Genomic DNA, 27,469 nt, shown 5'->3' with positions numbered 1-27,469 from the left:
GAGGGCTAAGGGGGGGTGGGGGGGGTGGGTGTGTCCAATCCCGTTGCTCTGTATGCTCTGAGAATAACAGCTCTCATCCAAAATAAGATAGTTGTTCTCTCTGTGTGTATTTAATAAAGTGAGTGTGGCTCACTAATACCGCCTAGTGTAGTTTCAAATTAAATAGCAAGGATAGGGTTAGGGTTTGAAAAATTCATTAAAAAATGGAAAATTAATAAAAACAATGTTTTTCTTTAAATGCACCCTTCCACATGACACAGATTATATGTACTAAGTTTGAGATGAATCCACTGAATAGTTTAAATCATGCGGACAAAGTTTTCGGACGGGGGTATAATAAATGCACCTTAGTGCACCGAGGACGGAGGAAAGAGCCTGGTAAGAAATGAACAAATGTAATTGAAGTCTGCCGTAACTAATAGAAATTGGGTTTTCTGTGTCATGTGTTCAAAGGTTCATATGCATCACTGGTAGCGGCCAAATAAGAGCCATAGGTAATCTGCAACTTGTGGTAGAGTAGCTTTGGCTGCAGAAAATCCCTTGGAACTGGTCAAAACTTTTCCATTTATTTATTCCTTGTTGATCAGACAAAAGTAGACAGATTTCCCACCTCTAGTTGTACGAGCACTTTTTGAATGCCCGTGAAATGACTTTTAATTTGGTTTTCTGTATAGATTGCATATCTGTATGGCAATGTACCTTGTGTAAAAAAGGAAGGCTGCATGAATCTTGGCGTTTGTTGATTAGTAATAGGCTGACGGGGATTGCGTAAATTCATGACTGGGTTTATGTGGACGTAATTGTCTGTACGCAGGTTTTCTTCTGACCAGTACGGGTGCGTTTAGGCGAGCTGTTTTCTCTGTTCTCTTGGAACAGTACATGATAAAATTGATTGGTCTTTGTATATATATTAATGATCAGTGTCAAAATAAATATAAAAGTGTTGTCTTTCAAGAAATCTATGCATATCGTATGTTATGGATGAATCGTAACGGCCCTCATGCTGAGTATCTGCACCTACCACGGCTGTCGCTGTACGTCCAGGAAGCAGTAAACCTGGGCGGCAGTCTGTATGGCTGTCTGCAGGATGATAGATAGGATGGGGCCTGGGGCAAGGAGGGTGATGGGGGGAGGCTCCTTCACCAACTCAGCGTAAGCCTCTGTTCGCCCAACTGAAATGAATAAGTATGACAGTACAGAATGTTGAAACACAGCAAAATTGATGATTGCTAGCTTGAAATTGCTTTTGCAGTCTTTCATCACATACGATGTCTTCTCAGCAATATTCCAGCTATGCCGACCTTTTCGTGAGGGTTCATTTAATCACTGAATTGTCTGGTGTCAATCATCCTGTAAATACTGCAATACTCACATGTGACGCTGAGTGTGGTGAGGGTGAAGAGATCTATGAACAGGAACTCGGGGTCTGTCATATTGGCACCAATCTGAAATCATGTTATGTTATTAACGATCTAAATAAAGGGCAGCAGGCTGCAGATGCTTAGGTTTATTATTTTCTCTTTTAAGACACTGTTGCAACTTACCCAGTACAGAAGCAAGACTGTCACAAACTGGGTGAGACTGTAACAAGCCATATACTTGAAGATTCCAAAGGACGTCACCAGTGCAGCACGGCCTTCTCTGCAATACAGGCATACAAAGATCCAGGTTATTGTTTGATGAGTCTCAAGAATGGTGGATCGTTGTGCAGATGATGTAGCCTTCTCACCTGATGACAGTCGGAACACACTCAATGGTGGGCTTCTTTGATGTGAAGGGAGAGGCTACAGATGCTTCTGCTTCAGACAGTGAGATCCCCGTATGCGCTGTTTTCAAAGCTCCGCAGTCATTCGCCCCATCTCCGCACATTCCAACGTAGTAACTGAACATTATTTGGTATGTTTTAAATATGGCCCAATAATGATTTTTTTGTAAAATATAAATATTTTATAATACTTTTGACAGATAAAGTTCTCTAACGTTTGTCTACTATCATGTTTTCTTTATTCCCACCATTCGTTCCTCTTTTTTTCCATCACTTAGATGTTGAGCGCAACAGCCTGAATCTCTCATTCTACCATGACATTGATGAATGCTTGATTCCGATAGGTTAAATTTAAAAAAAAAAATATATCCTGGAGTAACAATAACATTTTATTATATCCCTTGCTTGTGCACAAATGGCAAAGATTTCTTATGCATATATTTTGGCATTAGAAGCGACAAGATGTCATTTAACACAAAAAGATGGAAATATATTTGTAAAGTTGCTTGACATGTTCGATGAGAACCCGTAGTCGAAATGTGTTCAAGAGTTTTAATTTCAATAAGATTGTAGTAAATAGTGAATAATTTAGTGAAGTGGAATATATATTTCAGACATTGTGACATATCATTCATTAAATCTGACAGGTACCGTGGGTTAATAAAATTTATACTATTTTGGCCGGTCTACCAGCCTGCGATGTCTGGCTACTCGTGGCTTCTTGGCCGTTTCTGGAAGAGTTAAACTGGCATTGACAAGCTTTGATGGATCCCAGCGAGTTAAGATCGGCGGTAATAAAAACAAGAGTCATCAGAAAGATGACATATCCCCCCGGCAGCTGTCTGTAAAGTAACGAGTTGAATGTTCTTTAAGAAGCATACATTGTTTACCCACTGAATGGTTTTCGAATTCTGGCCCGTTCCCCAATGGAGTCTAGGTCCAACTTCTTTCCATAAAAATTCGTAAATAAAATCAAAAGGCACCACTTTAGTATGTGCCTGATAGCTTTGCCAAGTTTTGATCAAATGCACTGAATGGTTTTCGAATTCTGCCCCGGAAAAGGAAATGATTACGGACGGACAGACAGACTGGCTCATCGCTCTATATCCCCCCGCATTATATGCCGGGTAAAAGGAGTAATAAGTATTTATATTTTTTTCAACATATGGACTTTTAAAGAGCGGCGCATCCGTAAACCAAGTAATAAAAGAAATGTCGCCTCATGGGCCACTAATTCTGCCATCTACTTTTTACTTACCCCAGAGTCTGCAGGCATTCCACTAATTGAGCCTTTTGGTCTGGTCCCATCCGGGCAAATATTGTTCCCCTCACAACAATCTGAAGAAAAAACACAGAACACTATCCTTCTGAACACCCAATCCCCACCTTACATATAAGCATGAGAAAATGCACATCTTAAAAATACTAAATGTTTCTAAAATAAAACATTCTCATGTTGGAGATTCACCTTTGCGAGCATGTCCGGGAAGAACTGCCTGATGACCGACCATGACCTGCCAGTCACAGCAAAGTGGAACCGCTGGTTGTCCATGTCAATCTGGATGTTGTACTGTCCGTCCTGCACGTAATGAATCTCAAATGTTCAAAATGCAACTTGAAATTCATAGCACGAAGAAATTCACAAACCCACAAAAAAGAACACATCCCAGAAACATGGGGGAAATCAGTAGAACGAAAACAAAGGCCACACCAATTTCATTTCCTGATGAGCTTTCTTTATCAATATAGCAAAACAAGAGCCTGAGTACCGGTGGTACAGCAACTCACCGTTATTCTGCTGAAACTACCAACAGTATGTTTTCCTTGATAACTTTGGATACATATGACATATCACAGTGCAAAATATACGAAAATGACAGAGGTGGGCCTGAAATAATAAAAGTAAAATGTTAGTTGAACAAAACACAAATTTTTCAAACTCACAACTGACATAACCTCCTCAACTTTCTTCTCCCTCTCATCTGCATAAACAAACTCCACTTGCGGTCCAGCCTTGCCGTCCTGTGGTGGGTATGCCTGCACCAAGATGATCCTGTCAGTGCGGTCCACCATGCAACATTCCCGGGCCACACTCAGCGCAGTCAACATGTTGTCACCTGTAGAACACACAAGCATAATAACTTGATGAATGTGGCAAAACTGGACTAATCCTGAAACCACCTTTATTGCTCCAAGTATATTTTCTTTGATGATGATGTTTCTGATGGCACCTCCCGGTGCATCTGGATGACAGGGTTCATCTGGCTTCACCTACCTGTGACCGTGATGGCCGCCTCCCGGAGTGTCTGGATGACAGGGGTGGTCTGGCTGCACCTACCTGTGACCATGATGTTTCTGATGGCCGCCTCCCGGAGTGTCTGGATGACAGTGGTCGTCTGGCTGCACCTACCTGTGACCATGATGTTTCTGATGGCCGCCTCCCGGAGTGTCTGGATGACAGGGGTGGTCTGGCTGCACCTACCTGTGACCATGATGTTTCTGATGGCCGCCTCCCGGAGTGTCTGGATGACAGGGGTGGTCTGGCTGCACCTACCTGTGACCATGATGTTTCTGATGGCCGCCTCCCGGAGCGTCTGGATGACAGGGGTACTCTCTGGCTTCAGGCAGTTCTCCATCACCAGCAGACCCAGGAAGTTGAGATCCTTCTCCACCTGCTCCCTACACGGGAGAGACAAATCTTGATTAAATTTCAAAATCAAATTCCAGGGGATACAAACTGAAAATGGATATATATCACAGAATTTCAGTGAGAAGGAAATATCATTACTGACATTTACTGACATTTTGGTGCAATGCTGCTTTAACAGTATTTCATCCATAATACAGTCAGAAAAAACTTTAGTGGATCAAGTACAACAATGGAACACTTTTTATGCCGCTGTCAACAATGGCTAAAAGCATTAGCAACAATCACCATCATTGGGCTGCTGTGACATACAATCACATGTTTCTCAGTAGTTGGCACCCGTGGGGGAATTACCTGCTGATTCGCTGTACCTTGACGTAGTTCAGTTTCTGTGGCAGGGGTTTCCAGGCCAGGGCTATGACTCTGTAGCCATGTTGGGTGTACGCCATCAGCACCTCCTGGAAGTCCGCAGGAACTGAAATAAAAAACAAGAAAGCTTGGGGGTCACTTTACCAATTTCGATGATGATAATCTGATCTGGGTCCACTTGCACAAAGCGATCTTAGCGCTAAGATGATCTTAACTCCCATACTTTAACATAGGCTTACAATAGTCTAAGCGCTAAGATCGCTTTGTGCAAGTGGGCCCTGGACAGTCCAAACTATTAATGATTAGTGATACATTATATACAGATATATAAGCCATTCACACCATGTCTGCATCGTTCTATAAGTGGCATTTGCAAGAAGATTTATTCCCAACAATTTCATTTGGGGTGAAATACAAAGGTCATGTTTTTCTAAGTAAGAATATTTAAAATTTATGAAAATATCTTGAATGTTAGAATCTGAACCCGAAACAAATAATTTCGTTTGTTACTGATTCAGCGTTGGCAGCTGGAGTGTGGGAGTCTTACAACACAAGGACCTATACTGCTCAGATGTTAGGTGGTGAAATGTGTTTAAACATTGTTCAACATTATTACCCCATGGCCAGACTTGTCCGATTTGATCAAGTGTAAACCAGACATTGAAAAATGTGCCAACCCGATATTTTCGTAAAAGCATTTGCAGGACATTACAACCTGAGACGGGGTATTATTACAAGGATTGACTGGTTATGTCACATTACAGACAAAGGAGAAAATTAATCTCACCTTGGACCCAACCAATTTGCTTGAAAAAGTATGTGACCTAGCAAAGTATGGGGACGAGAGTATTTCATGGGTAGGTAGCCAACAAAAATGGATTAGAACAATAAGTGAAAGCGTTTTTTCGAAACAAAACCCCACATTAACACGCAAATGAGATGCAGATTAATTATCTAAACAGTAGGTGAGTGAGTATGGTCTTATGCCACTTTTAGCAATATTCCAGCAATATCACGTCTTCGGCGTGGCGAGCGAATGCTTTAACCACTAGGCTACCCGACCACCCCATGACCGAATCAGAGTACAGAAGTTTTAGAATTGATTCAAGTACCTGTTTCAGCCTTAGATAGACTTGTGATCATCTCGGGCGCTCCCTTCACAAACAGGTCAAAGTTGTTGGCACCCAGGTTGCGTGTGATGACCGACATTCTCTGCAGGCTGGAGGAGAAGGTGAACTGTCTCACCACACCGATGTCCTCTCCCATTGGCTGAAATATGAATATATACTGATGGGAAGAAGTAAGGTAACAGCATTAATGTAGACTGGAGAAGACCTTGGACTCAAATTGTTGCTTCCATAAAGAAATGTTACAGTTTTCTAGTTTTGTTGTGCCCACCTGACTGTCGTCTCCTAGGATGGAGTTGAGATTGTTCCTGGTTCGGGGATGTACAATAGTTGGCACCATCATGTCGAACCTCGTCTCCTCCTCACCCGGCTCCTCCAACACCTGAAACATGGAGTGAGTGTTTGTTAAATGACACACTTGGGAGCCTGTCAATCGGCCAGAAAAACCAGTGATTGATATCATGAGCAAAATCCAACGTCATCAGTAAGTTTGGTTTAACACAGCTTAGAACTGCACAAGTACAGTTATAGTGCTGACAAACCTCGAAACATTATCGGTTGAACATAAAAGAAAGAAATCTTTGATGTGAGGCTCCCCCACTTAAATTCTTAATAAAATTAGAAATATCAAAATATTTTTTACATTTGTATACTTCTCCTCAGTGCATTTCACTGTTTACCTTACAACAACAAAGACAGTGCTCAGTGATGGTCTTTGGTGAAAAAAAGTTGTTTCTATTTTCTATAAAGAATGGGATACATGGACTCTCACGCACATTAACACTGAATAGCACTGAGTAAAAGTTTTTATGGGGACATTTATTTTATGCTCAGTGTGACTCAATTTGTACACTACCAAAATAGTCCCCACATCAACTGTATTTATCTGAAATATTTATTTTACAGCAATGGTTTTAAAATTACAGGCCTTTTCAAGGCAGACTGCCAAATTCAATGATTTTTCTCAAGTCAGAGCTTTGCCCAAACTCCTGCAGCCACCTACCCAGTCAACAGCCTCAAACATGATGAGATCCAGTGGGTCCCCTGTGACGATGCCATCGATGATTGTGAGAGAGTGGCACGTTGCCATGCCGTAGATGAGCAGGTTGTGTTTCAGCTTGGTCATGTCACTCACTTCTTCTTCGAATCTGAGAGAAGGAGCAATCAGCAATGTGACAATGATTGGGTGGTTGGTTTGTTGTTCAACGCCGCACTCACCAATATTCCAGCTATATGACAGCGGTCTGTAAATAATCGAGTCTGGACCAGACAATCCAGTGATTGATATCATAAGTATCAATCCATGCAATTGGGATCAATGACATGCATCAACCAAGTCAGCGAGCCTGACCACCCGATCCCGTTAGTCGCCTTTTACGACAAGCATGGGTTGCTGAAGACCTCTTCTTCCCCAGAATCTTCACGGGTCAATGTGAACATGAATCAGCCTGGGCCTTGTATACACAATTGTCTTAAGTTAATGATTAATGTATACTACTCAAAAGAAGATTCTTTAATATCACTATACATATTTTATTGTATGACATAACTATGTTCATATAAAAGAAGGAGGGGATGTCAAGGTTCATACGGATAAGGAACACCAAAATTCAAGGCTTTCAACCGTCATGTTTAATCAATCATACTATATTTTAGACGCAAGGTCTAAGAAGTACTATGTACATCACAAATATTTCAAGATATTTAATTTCACAACTAAGAAACAAAAAAAATGAAAATTTTAAGACTTTCATTCGTTATTTTGTAAGGTTTTTCAAGACTGTACGAACCTTCGGTAGTACATATTTTCACTCGTCCAAAAAAATGATCGGCTACAGATTTACCATCGAATGTAAAAAATTTAGTCCACATGGAAATGTCACTTGTCTTCCTGAAAAACTAGTCTCTGACCAGCATATTTGTGATTTGCTTAGATTTTTTAAGAGAATTAGTCCCCGGTCACATTTTAAGACTTAACAAGTCATCTATATCCTTCGCCCATTTTAACACGTTATGGTCCCAAACCAGGTAACTGACCCAACATTTCTCTTAGCCCATGTCAAAATAGCTGCAATGGAAATTCTAAAAATAAACATTTCTAAAACTCCTTAATATCAAATGGCACTAGTTCAGCATGCGCTTTATATATAGACATGCAATGTTTGGCAAGGAAATATTTAACAGTTTATTTGTTATACTCCATAAGTGAACCCACCCTATAATAGAACCTAAGTCCAACTTGTTGTCATGGAAACATAAACAATACAAATTTCTAAAAGTGCTAAATATCAAAAGGCACCAGTTCAGTATGTGCCTGGTAGATATGCAAAGTTTTGTAAGAAAGTATTTAACGGTTTTTGAGTTACGCTCTGGAAACGAACACCACCCCTGTAGAACCTAAGTCCAACTTATTGCCATGGAAATGTGAAAAATAAAAATTTCTAAAATTCCTAAATAGCAAGAGGCACCAGTATGTGTCTGGTAAACATGCAAAGTTTTTGTTGGAAAGTATTGAATGGGTTTTGAGTTATGATCCGGAAACGAACTCTACCCTATAGAACCTAAGTCCAACTTGTTGCCATGGAAACGTAAAACATAAAAATTTATAAAACTCCTAAATAGAAAAAGGCACCAGTTCAGTATGTGTCTGGTAAACATGCAAAGTTTTGTAAGAAATTATTTAACGGTTTTTGAGTTTTGCTCCGGAAACGAACAGCACCCTCATAGAACCTAAGTCCAACTTGTTGCCATGGAAACGTAAAAAATAAAAATTTATAACATTCCTAAATATATAAAAGGCACCAGTTCAGCATGAGTCTGATAGACATGCAAAGTTTCGTAGAGAAATATTTAATGGTTTCTGAGTTATGCTCCGGAAACGATTTCGGCACGCACGCACGCACGCACGCACGCAACCCTTTGTTGGGTCAGGGGATAAAAAATAAACCAATATTCATGAAGGAAAAGCTCTTTCGCTTGTCTTTCACAAATACCCACCCAACAACTTGTTTTCACTTATTTTATTTTACCCACATTACATCCAAATAACTTTGTACAAAATATTATATCTTGCAAAGGTTTAAACTTCTATTTTAAACAAGGATTGTGTTTCATATGAAAATATATCCAATTAACTAAAAATCATATGTTGAAATCTATAAACCTAACTGACCTGTTGTTGGGTGATGGTACCACGCTCTGCATCTTCATCCCATCTTCTGTCAGAGTACCAGTCTGTAATTGTGGCAACACAGGATTATTTTTTGTATTTGCTGTTGATTTCTTTCTTTTATTTGCATTGCAATATTCCACCAATATATTTGAGAACTGAAATACTCGAGTAAACCAGTAACTGATGGCTCTCCACTTGGCTGTGTTCAAAGTCTTGTGGTCTTTGTTAGAATTGGGGGCAGTGGGTAGCGTAGTGGTTAAAGCATTCGCTTGCCACACTGAAGGCCCGGGTTCGATTCCCAACATGGGTACAATGTGTAAAGCCCATTTCTGGAGTACTAGCCATGGGCTTGCTGGAATATTGCTAAAATCAGCATGACAGCAAACTCACACGTTTTAAGCGTTGAAACTCAGAGATTGAGGGCGTTTCTAGATACAAAAACTACAGCAACAAACTCACTCGTTTTAAGCATTGAAAGTCAAAGATGGACAGGGTTCCTCGATACAAGCACTACAGCAGCAATCCTCAAGGATCTCAGGACCCCCATTAATTGTTAACATTGGGCACATTATAGAGGTGAACCATCCATATGCTTCACACACGACATCACAGCTAATATCAGATTAATCATTACTGTAACATAACTAAATTTTGAGTGAAAACAAGTTGACCTGCGAAATGTTTGCTTCCTTGTGCTTATTGACAAATGTCTAACCTGCAAGACTGACACTAACCTTGTCAAAGCAGACAACATTGAGGGTCCCACAGATGTTGATGCCACGAGGGCTGATGCAGAAGATGTCTCCCTTCTTGAGTCTGTGCTGGGCAAAGACGATGCCGACAGTGAGGGCAGCCGGGAGAGCAGGGGGGACGGTGATGGTGATCAGATCTAGTGCTCGGAGAACAATATCCCCCGCTTTCTCCCCATCCTGGACCTGACAACAGTCAACAACAGTTTCAGGTTTTGTTTAAATGGTTGAGGTGAAATGGGGTTTAACGTCGCGTCCAAGATTATTGCACTTATATAGCGACGTGCATGCACATGTGTGTGTGTGTGGCTGCTTGTACTAGTCCGGACTGATGCCGATTTATAGTGCTAGCTCACTGAGATACCATGCCGCAGTTTAACATGAATACCCCACTCAGACACAGTATACTGACTCCGAGCCGACTGGTCCTTGTTTTAGCCCCTTAATGCCGAGCGCCAGACAGGGTAACAACAAGTACCAGCTTTTAACGTCTTTGGTATGACGCGGTTGGGGATCGAACCCCGAACCTTCCACTCTCCAGGCGGACGCTCTACCACTATACTACAGAGGCGGTTTTGTTTAATATAGTGCCATGGCACAGCAGCTCACTGGATATATAGTCAACAGTCTGAAAAGCAAACTGAATAAAAGTTGCAGTCACCACTGACATTCAAATATTTCCTGCAGAAATATTAACCACTAACACGGATACAATAAGTTGGCAGAGATACACATGTGATCGGGTAGTGTAAGTTTACCGTGCACGGGAGCAGGTCATTAACCCAGTTGTTGGTTGCTAACCATAGGGATGCTGGTGTGTGTTTGGGTGATTGTTTTTGTTTCAGAAGCTGGAAACATGGTTCAAGAACATTTCCACATATGATCGAAGGTAGGATAAGTTTAACAGGAAAACAATGTCATCACTATCCCCCTGCCATAGGACTAATATAAATTTTGTTTGTTCATATAGTAGTAAATATATACTATGAAAAAAAGAGTCCTATAAAGATTGAAGAAGAGATTGGCACTTGGGGTGCTTTGTCATCCTGTACCCCCCGTCCCACTTCATGGTGGGGGACAAAATGTTTTCATTTATTAGATTAACATGGTTAACATGGACAATCATGTTTCATAGTCAAGACAATCGTTTTTTACCATTAAGATAACGGTGTAGATGAAGCCCAGTGATGCTATAAAGGCCAGGACACCCACAAAATAGTATGTGTCACGGTTGAACTTGAAGTCCACTGGTTTGGGGTATAGGATAGCTCGGACAAGCTCACCCTTGGCAGTCATGAACCCTGAAACATAGACAGGCAGGTGATGACAACACTTGCATTGACAACAAAGTACTTACCATGCATCAGTTCTTGCTCCCATTGTCATGCTACTGCTACTCTTTAATTACAATGAAAATATCCTTTTCATGAGATTTACAGTGAGAGAGAGAGCTGACCTCTGTTAAGAGAATCAGGTTAATTTGTGAAGGAAAACGTAAACTCAGGCCTACCAATGTCTGCATTAGACAAGAAATCCACATCATAAAGCCTGTTTAAAATTTCCTAAAAATAATTGAATGTAAGATTTCACACAAATCAGGCAGCCAGATTTTGAACCGTCCAAATGCCCTGGCTGTGGTCTCTTTTGTAACAAATGGTGCAAGTAAAACATCTTGAATAAAGATTGCAGCATGTGGCAACTCAACTTCCTCTCAGGACAGTACGTAACATTTTAAAATTCCAAATATGAATAAAATGTCCATCTGTCCATCAATTTTTCTATATGTTAATGTTATAATTAACTTCACATATAACACATCATTCTTTACTTCACTCCTATATTGACTATTAAAGGATGTGAAAAAACTTTCAATCTACTACCAGCGGACATCCTTAAGAAACATGACTACAGATACTGACAGCGGAGCGATCATAATCAAGCAATTCAAACAAGCAGCCAAGGGATGCAGCTCTGCTCTGTTGATGATACAAGCATTCTAACATGTTTTTTAACTATATAACTATACTTATTTATTCATGTATAATATGCACTCGTGTGTTATATGCACCCTTAATTAGGGGCAATTAAATTTTGAAAATATATATCTGTTGTATATAAACATTTCAGGCTGTCAGCATAAACCACAAAATTTACGATCTTTCAACTCTGTTTTTTTCACCAAAATAATATTCTAATAAGAGCCCCCTATTTATAATTTTGCGGTATTACGTCGAACAGGGTATTCCTTTCAATATCACAGAACTCTACAGAAATATTTTAAAACATATTTTTACATCACTATTATTTATTCTTACCAGTTCTGACTACAACAGCCTTCACCTTCTGGTTTCCATAGAAACGAGTCTGGATCACATGTGTGCCACAAAACAAAACATGTCTTGAATGTTGTTTGATGTCAAACATGTTTTCTTTCTGATCTTTGGCAAGTTGTGGATTTGGAAGAGGTGTTTTAGTGATTGGTACGCTCTCGCCTGAAAAAAGAGGGTTTACTGTTAATACAAATAAGGCTGTAAATAGCAATGTCCTTCTGAAAGATATTCAAAGATATTTTAAGAGTAGTCATTATCACTGAGAGACTTGCGTCTTAGGCCAAAAAAAATATTAGTCTTGGTTCTCAGGCACCGCCCGCATCATCATAAATTCTGTGCACGTTTAGTTTTTATTTCAATTTGAAAAAACCCAAACCTTATACATTCAATATATTTTGGTTACATACTAGCTTGAACAACCAAAAAACAATACACTGCCCACCCACCCAGACATAAGTTTCGAAAGCCATTGCCTGAGAACCAATTCTTTAAAAAAAATTAAGCCTTAATGTCATTATGAACATTGTTTTAGTCAGCTTTATGTGGGGAGAAGTGTCAGAGGACATTTACCACAGGGTGAACCCCATGAGCACAGGCATGATGATGTCACACCAAATTCTTACTCAAAATACCCATCACTGGATTGTCTGGTCCAAAACTGATATTTACAGGCCGCCATCATTCAGCAGGAAAATTGCTGAGTGCAGCGATAAAACAAACAAGTTGAGTGGGACCGACTTGACCCAGTTATTGTGAGTAAACCCCTCACCTGTAAGCATGCTCTCATTGACGATACAGTTGCCACTGATGAGTACAGCATCACACTGCATAAAACAGCCACGTCGAGGAACCTCAATAACATCCCCTGGCACCAAGTCCTCTGATGAAATGTCATCGTATTCTGTAATGCAGGAAACATGAATGTCTAGTACTTTTTCAATGACATGTTAAAAAAATACATAGAGGTGGAAAAAAAATAAAAAATTCTAGCAAATAATTACTCTTTTGGCAAAATTTTGGGCAAAATAAAATTTATTCATTATTTTCATGTACAAATTATTTTTTAAAAACAACAACAAAAACAGGACCCCCATAATATCAAAAGGACAAATATATTTTAACTATATCACATCAGTTTGAACGATGAGGAGCTTGTGCTAAGCAAACAAGCATTTTGATTACAAAACAGACAATCAGCCAGGTCACACACGTTTCTGTCTATTCTGCCCCAGAATCCCAAATGGAAGACATCCATGGGTTGGGGAGACACAAAAGAAGTAACAGGAACCTAGTCTTTCATGGAATATCCAGGGGAATACATTCATGTGTACTGGGCACCTATTCTTCCCAGGAATATACACAGGAAGACACAGGTGTACTTGGGACCTATTCTCCACAGGGAGACATGCACTTATATCATCTGTCCAGGAATCTCCACATTAAAACATGTGGATACTAGGAAGCTTTTCATCCATGGATGGATCATGGATCACTCACCTTCATTACCACGACACACAGTGACAATGGTGGACCCTGAGATGGTGTTACGTAATGCTCGCTGCATCTGTGATGGTCATAAATGATAAAGTATGTATTCAAACAGTGATCAATCATCATTAATATACAAGTGCTAATAATGTTCATATTTTTTAGTTGCCTCATGTCAATCATGTAAAAGAACTGTTATAATGTTAAAAAATTAAGAACCTTTGTGAGTCAGTTTCATTTTATGCAGCTTTTAGCAATATTCTAGAAAAATCAGGGCAGGGGACACCAGAAAATGGCCTTCACACATTGTACCATGTGGGGAATCCAACCTGGGCATTGCTGAGTGCCACGTAAAACAACAAACCAACCAACCATCAGCGTGAGGAGAACATTTCAACCACTGGGCATTTTTGCACAATGCATATTATTACAGAAGACCTCAAGGGTACATTATTCATTTTATTTTCAAATCCATGTAACACAACTGTTTTCATCAAATATTCACTTGTTCATGACTAGTTACATTATACTTATCATTTTGTCAACAAACGCTTCAGATGAAAAATGATGCAATCTCAATATTTAACTTTAATCTGGCATAGAAAGGATACAAAATAGTCAGTCAATAAACTGTTCTAGTAAGGCTAGACATTTCAATTATTATTATATTTTGTGTGTGAAAATTCCTGATAGCAGGTGGACAAAACAATATAACAAACACACATACATCTTGTTGCTAAACCTAATGCATACATAATTCTTTGATGTGAACACATACATCTGCATTTTGAGGTGGGGGAAATTGTGCTTTTAAGATTTTTATTCTTTCAACCTATTCTAAAACATATGAATTCATACCTTTCTTGTCTGGTAGATGGTGACGATGATGGAGACAGCGGAGATGAAGACGATGCAGCTGGCGTACAGCTCGTAGGCATCAGCGTACCACACACACATACTGAACACTTGGAAGACATAGAATGGAGAAAGAACCTGGCAAAAAGCAAAAGCAAGACATTTTGTTGAACGCCACTTTGAACAGTATTTCAATGAACATTATTGGGAGGCAGCTTGACGTGGAGGAAAACTAAAGGGGATACATCTCTTACACGTTCACCACTTTGGTGACAAGCTGAGGCTGATGCCAGTATTTATAGTGCTAGCCATGCCGCAACTTAACATGTATACCCCACTAAGACACATTATATTGAACAGTTCCTTTAATGTCAAACACCAGACAGGGTAACAAAAACAAGAAAACAGAGTTATCACTATCCCCTACCATGAGGCACATTAGAAGTTTGTTTGTTCACATGGTTCATATAACCCCTATAACCCCTATAACGCCTAAAGAAGAGATAGGCATTGGGCCGCTTTTTGTCATTTGAAAAAATTATTAAATGTGAAATTAATGCACACAAAAGGCCCTTTCTCTGGAAAAAACTCAAGTCTTAATAAGTATCTCTTTGATAAGCTAACTTCAGTTGTTTCTGAGAAAACTTGCCGCCATTGCACAAATAACATGGATGGAAGGCCTTAATTCTGTAAAAAATTAATTGACGGGACCAATTTCCAAACTCAGTCTTAACAAATAACTCTTAGATAAGCATGCAAACCTTCATTCTTTTAGCCTCAGTAGTTTCGGAGAATACCTGTCCCCATTGCACACACTATGCGCAAAGTTTAAAAACATGGGGCAAGGGCCATAACTCTGTAAAAACATATTTGACAGGACCAATTTTCGAAAAAAGTTTTGACAAGTATCTCTTTGATAAGCATGCAAACTTTCCTTCACCTTACTTCAATAGTTTCTGCACACACTACACACAAAGTAAAATAACATGGGTCACAGGCCGTAACTCTGAAAACAAATAATTAACAGGACCAATTTGTGAACTCAGTCTTGACAAGTATCTCTTAGATAAGCATGCCAAGTGTCATTCATGTAACTTCAGTAGTTTTTGTGAAAACTTGTCCCTATTCATAAGTTGAAAATCACGGTGCAAGGGACATAACTCTGTGGAAATTGAATTTACGACATCCATTTTCAAACAAAGTTGAGATAATGACCAGTAACACAAGTGTGCAAAATTTCGTTTCCCTGACTTGAACAGTTTTAGAGCAAATTTGTCCCCTTTCAGAACCAGACGGAAGTTCCAGTATCCAATATAATTACCATCTAATAACATGTCTTGGTATGACAAGGCCAGGAGAGCGAAACACCGACCTTCCGCCCTATCCATTATACCACTTAGAAGGTCCCCGACCAAATGATCTTATCCCCAAGTGATTGTGTAATATAAACAATCATGTATCGTAGCTTCGTATAGTGTGCATCCCCCATCACCCATTTTGCTGAATACTTAACATACATTGTCCACAAGACCAGGCAGTTTGGGGATTGCCAATTAGATACTGATCCTAAAGGTTTCCTTAGTGGCCTTGTAATTCATCACAAATACACAATTTGTAACTGTTTAGGCAGTCACTAAATTGTCAATAACCTAACTTACATCAACTCATCAAACATAATTCTTACTCACCTCTCGGAAGAATATTTGGATTATAGGCGTCACATGAACTCGGATTGAATTGAGGCCATACAGGCCATGTCTGTCAAGAAACAAACAGGCACACATTATTTTACAATCTTCCATCAATAATGGATGTTATGTCATCACTAATCCTAATGATAAAGAAGGAGGGACATTTTCTTAAGAATACAGCACAGAAATCTCTTATTAATTAAGAAAACTTATTGAAGACAGTTCTTACATGTCTTTTAATTGAATAAAAAACTAATAACTTCACAGACTGTCAGAGTAATTAACACAAACAAATGTAAATGTGAAATCAGTGACATCATTCAGCACAAGAATGCAACACAAGCCCCGCCCATTCTATTGCCCCGCCCATTCTATTATCAGCCAATCAGGAAACAGTAGTCCATTAGTAGGGGTGCCACTGTCGTGGGTCAACAAGTGAGGCACAATCGTTGGAATGGAAAAGACCAGACTAAAGGACAGGTGGCCAGTGGATACTGGCATTGAGAGAGCACTGTAGAGTTGAGCTTATACAATCATGTTCTTCAAGACATTATCTTTCCCCGACCATTACTTTCAATCCCTAAATGTGACACATCAAGACAGTATCTACAAACCGTCTTTGTTGGTCCTCGTAGGAGAGCCCCTTCAACTGGTAGAAGTAGGAGCATGGGTTATCTTTCTCCAGACCCCTGCAGTAAACAAAGGAACTTTACACTGAACACAATCCTTGTATTACACTCAGGCCCATGGTCCCATAAATTTGTTCAGATATTTATCTAGGATTCTAACCTAAATGCCCTTTGCAGGCAAATTGGGAAACAATTGTCATATTCTTCAAAACTTGATTATTATTTTCCATGTTTTGTTTTTTTTAAATCCTCGGGAATTTCTGAAATGTTAACTTCACATTGGGTTTTTTAACTCATTTGCTCCCGACTTTGGGCCTCTGAACCAGTCGTCAAGATAAATCCCTTTTGAGTGTTTGTGTTTAACACTGCATTCAGCTATATACGGCAGCCTGTAATAATCAATTTTGGAACAGACAATCCAGTGATTGATATTACGACCAACTATCTACATGTTGGGTATTTGCTGTAAACTTTAATCTAACCAAAACACATACTTCCATCTAACCAGACACAAACATAGCTGTGTAGGCAATTAAGTCCAGGGTATATAGGATATTTGAATAGTTTTATGATACACTGGCTCATCAATCAAGTATGAAGCAATGGTTTGTTTGTTGTTTAATCCAGCAATCAGCAACATTCCAGTATATATCAGTGGTCTGTAATTGAGTGATTGATATCAGGGGCACTGATCTACACAATTGGGATACGATGAGATGCATCAGCCTAGTCAGTAGGATAACTGGTATACTGCAATACGCTTTTCAAACGATAAGTATTGCAATATTTGTTAAGTGTTCCAGTACATAGGACAAAAAATACATTACAATTTTCGTTATTACTTGTTTAGTCTAACCCAAAATCAACACAGAAATTTATTCAGTATATTGCAATACAATTTTTGTCCAAAACACAACTCTACTAGTCAGTAAGTCTGACCAGCAGATGCCGCTTATGACAAGCATGGGTTGCTGATTGAACCAGTGGTAGAATATGTCTTTCTGATGTTTGACTTACTTGAGTCGGATGAACTCATCACGTTCTGGGTCCCAGATGTATTTAACCTTCTTCGAGATGAAATAGCGAATCTTGTTCTCATCACGCTGAAAATACATGGAAGGTTATTCAATGTTTCTGCAATTCAATCTGGGCTAGACAGAATGAGTTAAGTCCACTGTCAATAGTTTTACTTGGGGCTGATAGAATATGACTACATTTGGGAAGAAAACATGCAGTCCTTCCAGTTTCACTAAAAAGATACTTCTACAATAACATACAATCCTAAAGTCCAGTATTCCAGACCATACGTGTTTGGAATGTCTACCTGTTTCTAAGGGGACATTACTACACAGTGGATGTGTTTGACCCTGCTAATGTGTCCTATATTACCAGAATATTGAATCTGACATTGCTTCAAACAATAGTGCCTCATGGAATCAATGATTTCTTAAAGCCTCACACTGGACCCCTGTTCTTATAATGTATTGTATCACAAATTAGTCATTTTCTAATCTTTCAATGGAGAAAAAAACAATGACAAAGACAAATCAATGAAGACATACTCATATCACCAGACAAAACCGCCATTTTCAGTCTAAGTCAAAGACATTGCCCTGGAATCTCGCAAAATAATTTTTTTAAACTACATGTATCAAAAGGCACCAGTTCACCACTAGACCTATCTATGTGCCAAGTTATCTCTACTGATTTTTGAGTTCTGCTCTGGAAATGAAACGTGACATTCCTATATCCCCCTTCCACTACATGGCGGGAATAATAATGATGAGCAGGTTAGCCAGTACAAGCAATTGTAAGTCCTTCAGAAACTCACAAATGTCCATGAAAATACAGACTGTTTGTTTGTTTGTTGTGACATCATGAGCATCAATGGATTCAATTGGGATACGATGACATGGCTCAAGCAAGTCAGCGAGCCTGACCACCCGATCCCGTTAGTCGCCTCTTACGACAAGCATAGTCGCCTTTAACAGCAAGCATGGGTTACACTGAAGACCTATTCTAGGGTCGAAAATACATACTGTAGCTTGTAGATTTGATTCCTGATGTGAGGTGTTGTATGATATAGCCTTGTCTGGTGCCTTTGGATCAGGTCTATAACAGAAGAATACAATCAACAGCAAGAGCAACATACTGTTGGTCAGCAGTGCTCAAAATTATGGGAGGTCCTGGGGTCCTTGGGTCCTGAGGTATTCAAATTCCATAAATCTTCATCTTTTGACATCAGGATTAAGACAAGGACCCTTTGGCTTGCCTGCTTATTTCTGAACACCAGTTAGGTGTGACAGTCACAAAAAGAATTAAGATTCGGGGGCTGACTCAGTGTTGGAAAGGTAACTTACGCTGCTGGTAAGTAGTGTAAAAAGGCAGCCCTGCGGGTTGCATAAGTAAATTTGAAATATATATGAAAATGACTTAGAACCCTGCGGGTTGATCTAAAATGATAAAATGGAAATATGTAGAAAGGGTGATACCCTGCGGGTTTGAGTGAAAATGAAAATACTTTGGGGGCCGCAAGCCATATGATAGTTTACAGAATGATTGGCTGCAAGCCCAAAACGAGGTGAAGAACCGAGAGCCCCCAAAGTGATAAGAAAGTATAAAATGAGTGATGAGTGAAGATGATAATGTTAAATATATACAAATGAGAATTAAATACTGAATCCAATGAGTTATAACATCGAAGTAATGTCACAGAACTAGCACTGATGAGTGTTAGTAGCACCGATAGGAATAACAGTTCAGTCATGTGGGTTGCACACCCTTTTGAAGGGATCTGTTTGGAAGCTTTAAGGTTAGGATGCACTTATGTTGTGTCTGTTCAAATTGCACATCACTCGCTGTTAGATGTACATCTGGATCAAACGACGAGGCACACGTAAATTCTCCACGACAGAGAAATCCAAAATAGGCAGTTATGCACATACATTGCATAGCCAGATTGTTGAAATATCCAAACACGCCTACTTGTAACAGAGCCACTAGTTTACATAAAACACTGTAAGTTATAGGCAAGAGCTACTTTGTAGATATTGATTGCATTTCTTGTAACCTCCTAATAAAAAGTCTGTAGTCTGTGTACAGCTCCTGAAGATACATCATCAAAAAGGGTCTTGATACCAGCTTGGAGGTACATGAACTCGATACCGGCCAGATAAATCCACGGTGTCATGTTTCAGTTTTAGCACTCCAAAAAAACAATTGGCTACGAAATATATAGTCTCACTTATTGGTGAGAGGGTGGACTGGATTCACAGGTTGCTGACCATGCTGAATTTCAACAGAAAAATTACATAGCACATGGAGCCTGTAGTGTATGCAGATTTAGTACCCTGACTGATAGCTGCTGCCACATGATGTCCGAGCTGGTGGGCACTGTTGAGGAAGTACATCTGCCTGCGGCACCACTCTGCGGATTTCACCATGTGGAACGGAGATAGAGAATCAGCAAGTTCGTTGTGTATTCCGGGAACATGTTGAGCTAACACAACAAAATTATTCTAGCTGCCGTCCAAGTCAGCGTTCTCATCAAAGCCATAATCTTCCTGCTTTGTTGATTGACCTTTAATAATTAACACGGTGGCCTGGTTGTCGCAATGAAATAGCACTCGTCTCTGTGTCCACTAATGTCCACAAGTTTAGCAGCAACCATGATCGGATACAGCTCCATGAATGCCCTGGATTCGTGCTCCAGGAATTGTTACGTCTGATGGCCATTCTCTGCAAACCAGGCCCTATTGAATATGTTGAAGTATCCACCATGGCCAACCGTTGCAGCAGCGTCAGTATATCGGTTCAAGTGTGAGGCAGATGTCACTTCAACGTCATGAAATACTGCTATGCCGTTCCACTGTGAGAGGAAAGGGTTCCACATGCGCAAGTCGATTCGAAGGTCTGAGACAGCTGAATATGATGATGCAGTTGGCTACTTTGGTTGATAAGTCAGTAAGGTAGGATACAAAGGATCTTCAGGGGGATCACACGACAAGCAAATTTTAAGGATAGGTGTTCCCTGCGGGTATGGAATTGGAAAATGGTGGCTGCGCCGGACCAGGGCCCTGCCGGCCTGCGAGAATAGGGATACCCTGCGGGTATAGGGGTGGAAAGGGAGCAGATTATTACGGAATTGAAGGAGAGGTGTACCCTGCGGGTATGGAATTGGAAACTGGTGGCTGCGCCAGACCAGGGCCTACCGGCCTGCGAGAATAGGGATACCCTGCGGGTATAGGGGTGTAAAGGGATCAGATTATTATGGAAGTACCCTGCCGGTATGGAATGGAAACTGGTGGCTGCGCCAGACCAGGGCCTACCGACCTGCGAGAATAGGGATACCCTGCGGGTATAGGGGTGTAAAGGGATCAGATTATTATGGAAGTACCCTGCCGGTAGTGAATGGAAACTGGTGGCTGCGCCAGACCAGGGCCTACCGGCCTGCGAGAATAGGGATACCCTGTAGGTATAGGGGTGTAAAGGGATCAGATTATTATGGAAGTACCCTGCCGGTATGGAATGGAAACTGGTGGCTGCGCTGGACCAGGACAGTGTCGGCCTGTGAGAATAGGGATACCCTGCGGGTATAGGGAGCAGAGTATTATGGAAGTACCCTGCGGGTATGGAATGGAAACTGGTGGCTGCGCCGGACCAGGGCCGTGTCAGCCTGTGAGAATGGGGATACCCTGCGGGTATAGGGAGCAGAGTATTATGGAAGTACCCTGCGGGTATGGAATGGAAACTGGTGGCTGCACTGGACCAGGGCCGTGTCAGCCTGTGAGAATGGGGATACCCTGCGGGTATAGGGGTGTAAAGGGATCAGATTATTATGGAAGTACCCTGCGGGTATGGAATGGAAACTGGTGGCTGCGCCGGACCAGGGCCGTGTCAGCCTGTGAGAATGGGGATACCCTGCGGGTATAGGGGTGGAAAGGGAGTAGATTATTATGGAATTGAAGGAGAGGTGTACCCTGCGGGTATGGAATTGGAAACTGTTGGCTGCGCCGAACCAGGACAGTGTCGGCCTGTGAGAATAGGGATACCTTGCGGGTATAGGGAGCAGATTATTATGGAAGTACCCTGCGGGTATGGAATGGAAACTGGTGGCTGCGCCGGACCAGGGCCGTGTCGGCCTGTGAGAATAGGGATACCCTGCGGGTATAGGGAGCAGATTATTATGGAAGTACCCTGCGGGTATGGAATGGAAACTGGTGGCTGCGCCGAACCAGGACAGTGTCGGCCTGTGAGAATAGGGATACCTTGCGGGTATAGGAAGCAGATTATTATGGAAGTACCCTGCGGGTATAGGAAGCAGATTATTATGGAAGTACCCTGCGGGTATGGAATGGAAACTGGTGGCTGCGCCGGACCAAGGCCATGTCGGCCTGTGAGAATAGGGATACCTTGCGGGTATAGGGAGCAGATTTTTATGGAAGTTCCCTGCGGGTATGGAATGGAAACTGGTGGCTGCGCCGGACCAGGGCCGTGTCGGCCTGTGAGAATAGGGATACCTTGCGGGTATAGGGAGCAGATTTTTATGGAAGTACCCTGCGGGTATGGAATTGGAAACTGGTGGCTGCGCCAGACCAGGGCCGTGCGGTGCCTTCCTCAGAAAAGGCTTTTCATCACATAAGTTGAAAGTCTGTCAAAATCTGACACTGTGTCTAAATTCCTGATTGGCAGAAGAAGCAAAGCTAGATTGACATATTACCTTGTATCTCATTTAAGAGTGGATGAAATGTGTGTATGTGTGGCCGTGAATCCGAGGGTACATCCCTGTTTAGCTGTTTGGGAAAATCTCTACTTGCTCCTGTGGCTTGTCTTGACTCCTCTCTGGGTTGTCGTTGTCACTGGTGGTGGTAAATGTACTTGTAGGAGGTTGTAATTGTTGTCCCAAGTTCATGACGATAGACTTCAGTTCAGCGATCTCTTGTAATGAAAACACTGTCACTGTGTTTTCTGTAACACTAGCAGAATTATCAGAGCAAAATCCTGTGAATTGTCTCCCTGTAGCGGCACATCACTGCCTTGATCTTGACTGACTGGAGCGGTTTGAGGGATCGTAGTGGTGGCGACCGTGCTGTTGGTGCCTGTCATCACCCTCATATTTCAATTAGGCTGCATTAATGTCCGTCTGGACCAGAAAGTGGGCACATTGACACCCATGTCTGGCAGCCGTTGTCGATTATCAGCAGCTGTCAAAAGGGAGAGCTTCTGTTACATTCCTGTGAGAGGAAACAGGGCTAGACGCTTCGCCACGATCATCGCCATTGTTGTTTTCATGCAGGTCAGAGGTCGTATCCTGGTTAACCCTTCGTGTTGATTGCGATCTGGCTTAAAATGTCGTCTGTCAGCCATTGTTACAATAGCAACAAACAGTTGTACTGCATACACAACAGGATGGCAAAGGATTGTGTAGATTTTTTTTTATGACTGTGATTCGTAACGACAGCTGAGAGAACAATGGAAACAGCTGAACGACATTGAGGCTCTTGTTGTTAATATAGAAAAACAAAATGACGTCACATCCGTAGTACTGCGCATGCCCGGGGAAAATATATTGCATTCTTGGATAGAAAATAGTAACTTGATACAGAGAAGAAATGTGATCGTTCACAGACGATTCTGATTGATTCTGAAAAACCTTACATAGGTGACAAATATATACATCTGTTGTGTAGACATCAATGTTAATAATAGGTGAAAGGATATGTTGATCACTGCACAAACAAAAATATAAAATTAACATTATAAAAAACATGACACTTGTTTCACGTTAGTGAAAAGAGTGAATTGTACCTTATCAGGTTTTTTTTGCATTTAAAGCATCATTGCACACTGACATAAAAGAACCCTAACCCTGAGATAGTAATGGGGACCCAAAGCACAAGTAAAGATGTGAAATTGTAAAATATCGCTTCCTAACCCTCAAACATACCAAAACCTATAGTTCAAAGCAACATGCCTGTTGCATTTCACGTTTTCATTTGGATATCATATCACATATACATATGATATATTATCTCCACATTATTATTTTTACATGATACAAATCCAAAATGTAGCCCTTTAAGGCCCATCATGTTTACCCGAATCCAGGTATACAACTTACTGTGCTCCATCTCTGGTAATCATGATGCAGATGTTTGACTTGAACCATTCCCTCCACTGATCCTGGAAATATATCAAGTGAGTGAGTTGACGGAGTTCAAATCTAAAGCTACCTTAGCATAGTTTCAGCCATATCACGGTGAGGCAATAGTTGTGATGAGCTCTGAAAACATTTTCAGCTTGTTTGAGGACAGCATGTTTACCACTTTAGTGCTTTCATATAAAAAAATAATAATCAGGAGGAATATAGGATTTAAACCCACAAGCAGCGGATCCAATACTATGCACTGCGCAACTGAAGAACGTTACAGACACTGTCAGTAACACTGTTGTAGCCTCGGCCAGTGAGCACCTGGACTGAATGGCCTTACCTTCAGTAACACTGTTGTAGCCTCAGTCAGTGAGCACCTGTAATGGCTGACCTTACCTTCAGTAACACTGTTGTAGCCTCGGCCAGTGAGCACCTGGAGTGGGTGGCCTTACCTTCAGTAACACTGTTGTAGCCTCAGCCAGTGAGCACCTAGAGTGGATGGCCTTACCTTCAGTAACATAGTTGTAGCCTCGGCCGGTGAGCACCTGGAGTGGGTGACCTTACCTTCAGTAACACTGTTGTAGCCTCAGCCAGTGAGCACCTGGAGTGGGATGCCTTACCTTCAGTAACACTGTTGTAGCCTCGGCCAGTGAGCACCTGGAGTGGGTGGCCTTACCTTCAGTAACACTGTTATAGCCTCGGCCAGTGAGAACCTGTAATGGGTGACCTTACCTTCAGTAACACTGTTGTAGCCTCGGCCAGTGAGCACCTGGAGTGGGTGGCCTTACCTTCAGTAACACTGTTGTAGCCTCGGCCAGTGAGCACCTGGAGTGGGTGGCCTTACCTTCAGTAACACTGTTGTAGCCTCGGCCAGTTAGCACCTGGAGTGGGTGGCCTTACCTTCAGTAACACTGTTGTAGCCTCGGCCAGTGAGCACCTGGAGTGGGTGGCCTTTATAAACAGATGTGGCAGCCAGTAGAAGAAGAGTCGCAGCAGCCCGACCGTGATGATGATGAAGAACCACACGACAGCTGTCTTCAGTGTATGGGGCCTAAACCCGGAGATTTCCTACAACAGTGAGTGAGTGAGTGAGTGAGTGAGTGAGTGAGTGAGTGAGTGAGTGAGTGAGTGAGCGAGCGAGCGGGCGAGCGAGCGAGCGAGCGAGTGAGTGAGTGAGTGAGTGAGTGAGTGAGTGGGTGAGTGGGTGGGTGAGTGGGAGTTGGGGGGATTGTTCTTACACACTGCAGTCTGTCAGTTATCTTACAAGATCAGAATACAATCTGGATTGGACAAACCAGGGTTTGACATGAGCTGAATCAAACCATTCTGTAACCAACTGATCCTAATATTAGTTGTCTTTTGCCATTACTGAATCATACCACAACAGGAGACACAAAGAAAGAGCTTCATACATTGTACCCAAGTGGGACTCAAACAAAGACTGATGAGATGTGCTTTGACCACTGGGCCACCATATTCTGTTCCAGAAATCACATCATTGTATATCTGGACTCTTACTTGTAATATTTTCTATTAATTTTATTCAAAAATTTATTCTATATTGATTACATAAATTTCTGAGAAATGGTGCCTCAACTCATCGTTATTTACAATAACCATGATACGATTACCGCTACAGATGATTTGAAACAAACCTGAGTTGTCAGGGAATGGGTACATATATCATAAATGCCATACTTTGACTTGTTAATAGACATATTTCAGGATTTTGACTATTATATGTAACGTTTTCACAATCGAAATACATGTACAGGAGGAGGTCCCTCGGGTGATACGTCAAACTGTTCAATATGTTCAAAATATTCGGCAAAAGCAATCAGCAGTACCAAAGTGCTACGCTCATGGTTCTCTTAATTTTAAATATATATACTGAAAGCTGCAACTAATATAATACAATATTAGAATATAAGGGTGTGCGGTATTACCGGTGCAATGGTATATTGTGGTGCAACACGTATTGCGATACGTTTGTAAATGTAGCAATATATTGGGGCAAATATAAATAAGTATATTTATGTGTTCCTAATCGATATAGAGATGGAAAATAATATCTTTCTGATACAACTTGATCTTTTTATCAAGTAGCGTGTACACATCACGACTATCAAGCTCCTCACAAGCTAGCCGCTTCTATACCAAGAGTCACGCTTGGAAGGAGCTTGATGGTATAATAATACTATGGTACAATAATACAGGGTATAACTCCAATAAACTTATGAAAATGTAAATTGTCAATATATTGCAATACAATATCCAGATCAATACACAGCCCTGTTAAAATATAGTATTCCTGATAAAATAATAACTTCAGATACAATTTCTTCCGCCCACTGCATCAAAAGTGTGTCATTGTGTAGTTCTTATAACTGAATCACCCAGAGATTGGGAAAAACCTGTGTACAGCTGATTGCTATTTCCAGCTTAGTTTATGAGAAAATACCCTTGGTAATCCTAATCTTGGCATATAAAACAAGTAGGAAATACAATTTAAATGGTAAATAATCATGTCTAGTGATGTTTTACCTCAATTTTCAAATCTTTATTGACCAAGACTGTTTTATATCTGTTCGTTCACCTGATTTGGCTGATGGAATACAATGTAGTTTTTTAGTGCACATAACACTCAATAAATCAGCATTAGAAATTGGCACTAGTCCTATAGTACTTTCCAAACTGCCCAGTAGTTAAGGTATCATAAGGACTAGTAGAAATTAGCCCTTTTTGAGGGTTTGGTTATGCGTTATCATTTTAAGGACCAGTAGACAAAGACTGTTAGTTCCTAATGCTGAAAATCTATTTTTTGTACCCCTTTTTAACACTATGAATCATAAACAACTACAATATTTTAGTCTGTTTTCAAACTCGGAACTGCAGCATGCAGCGAAGATCCTGTTAGTTAGGCCGAACATGTACTGTTGTGTTGGTTATCTATACCTCTGATGACTTCACCTTAGTTAAACCGCTGATTGTTTATAACACTCATCAATTATTTAGACCCCGAAGGTAGCGCTGTTGCGAGGGATCACTATATTAACTTGGGTTGCAATGAATACACTATGAGGCGAATTCAATTTGTGTCACAAATATAGGGTAACGAATGCGAATATTAATGCATGAATACAAAAACAAGTCAGCAGTTGATGTATTATTTGTCATATTCAATGAAACAAAAGCAATACAAATTATTTGACATGATTTGTTAATTATTAACATGTTATACATTTATATACTTCCCTTATCCAGGTACTAGTATCTGCTCAAATGCAACAATGACCAGTGACAACATTACTGTCAAATTAGATATTATAATATAAGAGTGTTGTCTTTGAAGAAATCTATGCATTGATGCATAAAAGATGTTCTTTTGGATATATTTAGATACGGGGTATGTAAATATTCGATTCTATTGGTCACGAATAAAAAATTCAATTCATGAATGGATACGGTTCAATTCACCGAATACACGAGTGAATCAT

At 40.7% G+C, this 27,469-nt stretch overlaps 1 protein-coding gene across 6 annotated transcripts in view; it reads right to left on the bottom strand.

The window, feature by feature from the left end:
* Window positions 1-27,469, bottom strand: part of LOC124152338 (polyamine-transporting ATPase 13A3-like) — a 47,804-nt gene that overhangs the window by 4,383 nt on the left and 15,952 nt on the right. The window contains exons 3-27 of one of the 6 annotated variants that reach the window (XM_048394095.1): window positions 24,873-25,040; window positions 23,943-24,004; window positions 18,862-18,934; window positions 17,840-17,925; window positions 16,808-16,882; window positions 16,191-16,260; window positions 14,506-14,640; window positions 13,657-13,723; window positions 12,929-13,060; window positions 12,145-12,321; window positions 10,985-11,130; window positions 9,815-10,015; window positions 9,081-9,142; window positions 6,912-7,056; window positions 6,180-6,290; window positions 5,894-6,050; window positions 4,767-4,887; window positions 4,176-4,444; window positions 3,710-3,882; window positions 3,234-3,344; window positions 3,024-3,103; window positions 1,730-1,882; window positions 1,545-1,641; window positions 1,373-1,445; window positions 1,022-1,172 (exon numbers count right to left, since the gene is read on the bottom strand). In XM_048394095.1, the coding sequence (XP_048250052.1) occupies window positions 1,022-1,172; window positions 1,373-1,445; window positions 1,545-1,641; window positions 1,730-1,882; window positions 3,024-3,103; window positions 3,234-3,344; window positions 3,710-3,882; window positions 4,176-4,444; window positions 4,767-4,887; window positions 5,894-6,050; window positions 6,180-6,290; window positions 6,912-7,056; window positions 9,081-9,142; window positions 9,815-10,015; window positions 10,985-11,130; window positions 12,145-12,321; window positions 12,929-13,060; window positions 13,657-13,723; window positions 14,506-14,640; window positions 16,191-16,260; window positions 16,808-16,882; window positions 17,840-17,925; window positions 18,862-18,934; window positions 23,943-24,004; window positions 24,873-25,040 (3,095 nt within the window). The other 5 variants (XM_048394096.1, XM_046525241.2, XM_048394098.1 and 2 more) reach the window with 5 other exon arrangements.

Source organism: Haliotis rufescens, unplaced genomic scaffold (genome assembly GCF_023055435.1).
Source record: "Haliotis rufescens isolate VD_foot unplaced genomic scaffold, xgHalRufe1.0.p SCAF_13, whole genome shotgun sequence".
Taxonomy (NCBI): Eukaryota; Metazoa; Mollusca; class Gastropoda; order Lepetellida; family Haliotidae; genus Haliotis; species Haliotis rufescens.
This window is presented reverse-complemented; position numbering and strand designations above follow the sequence as displayed.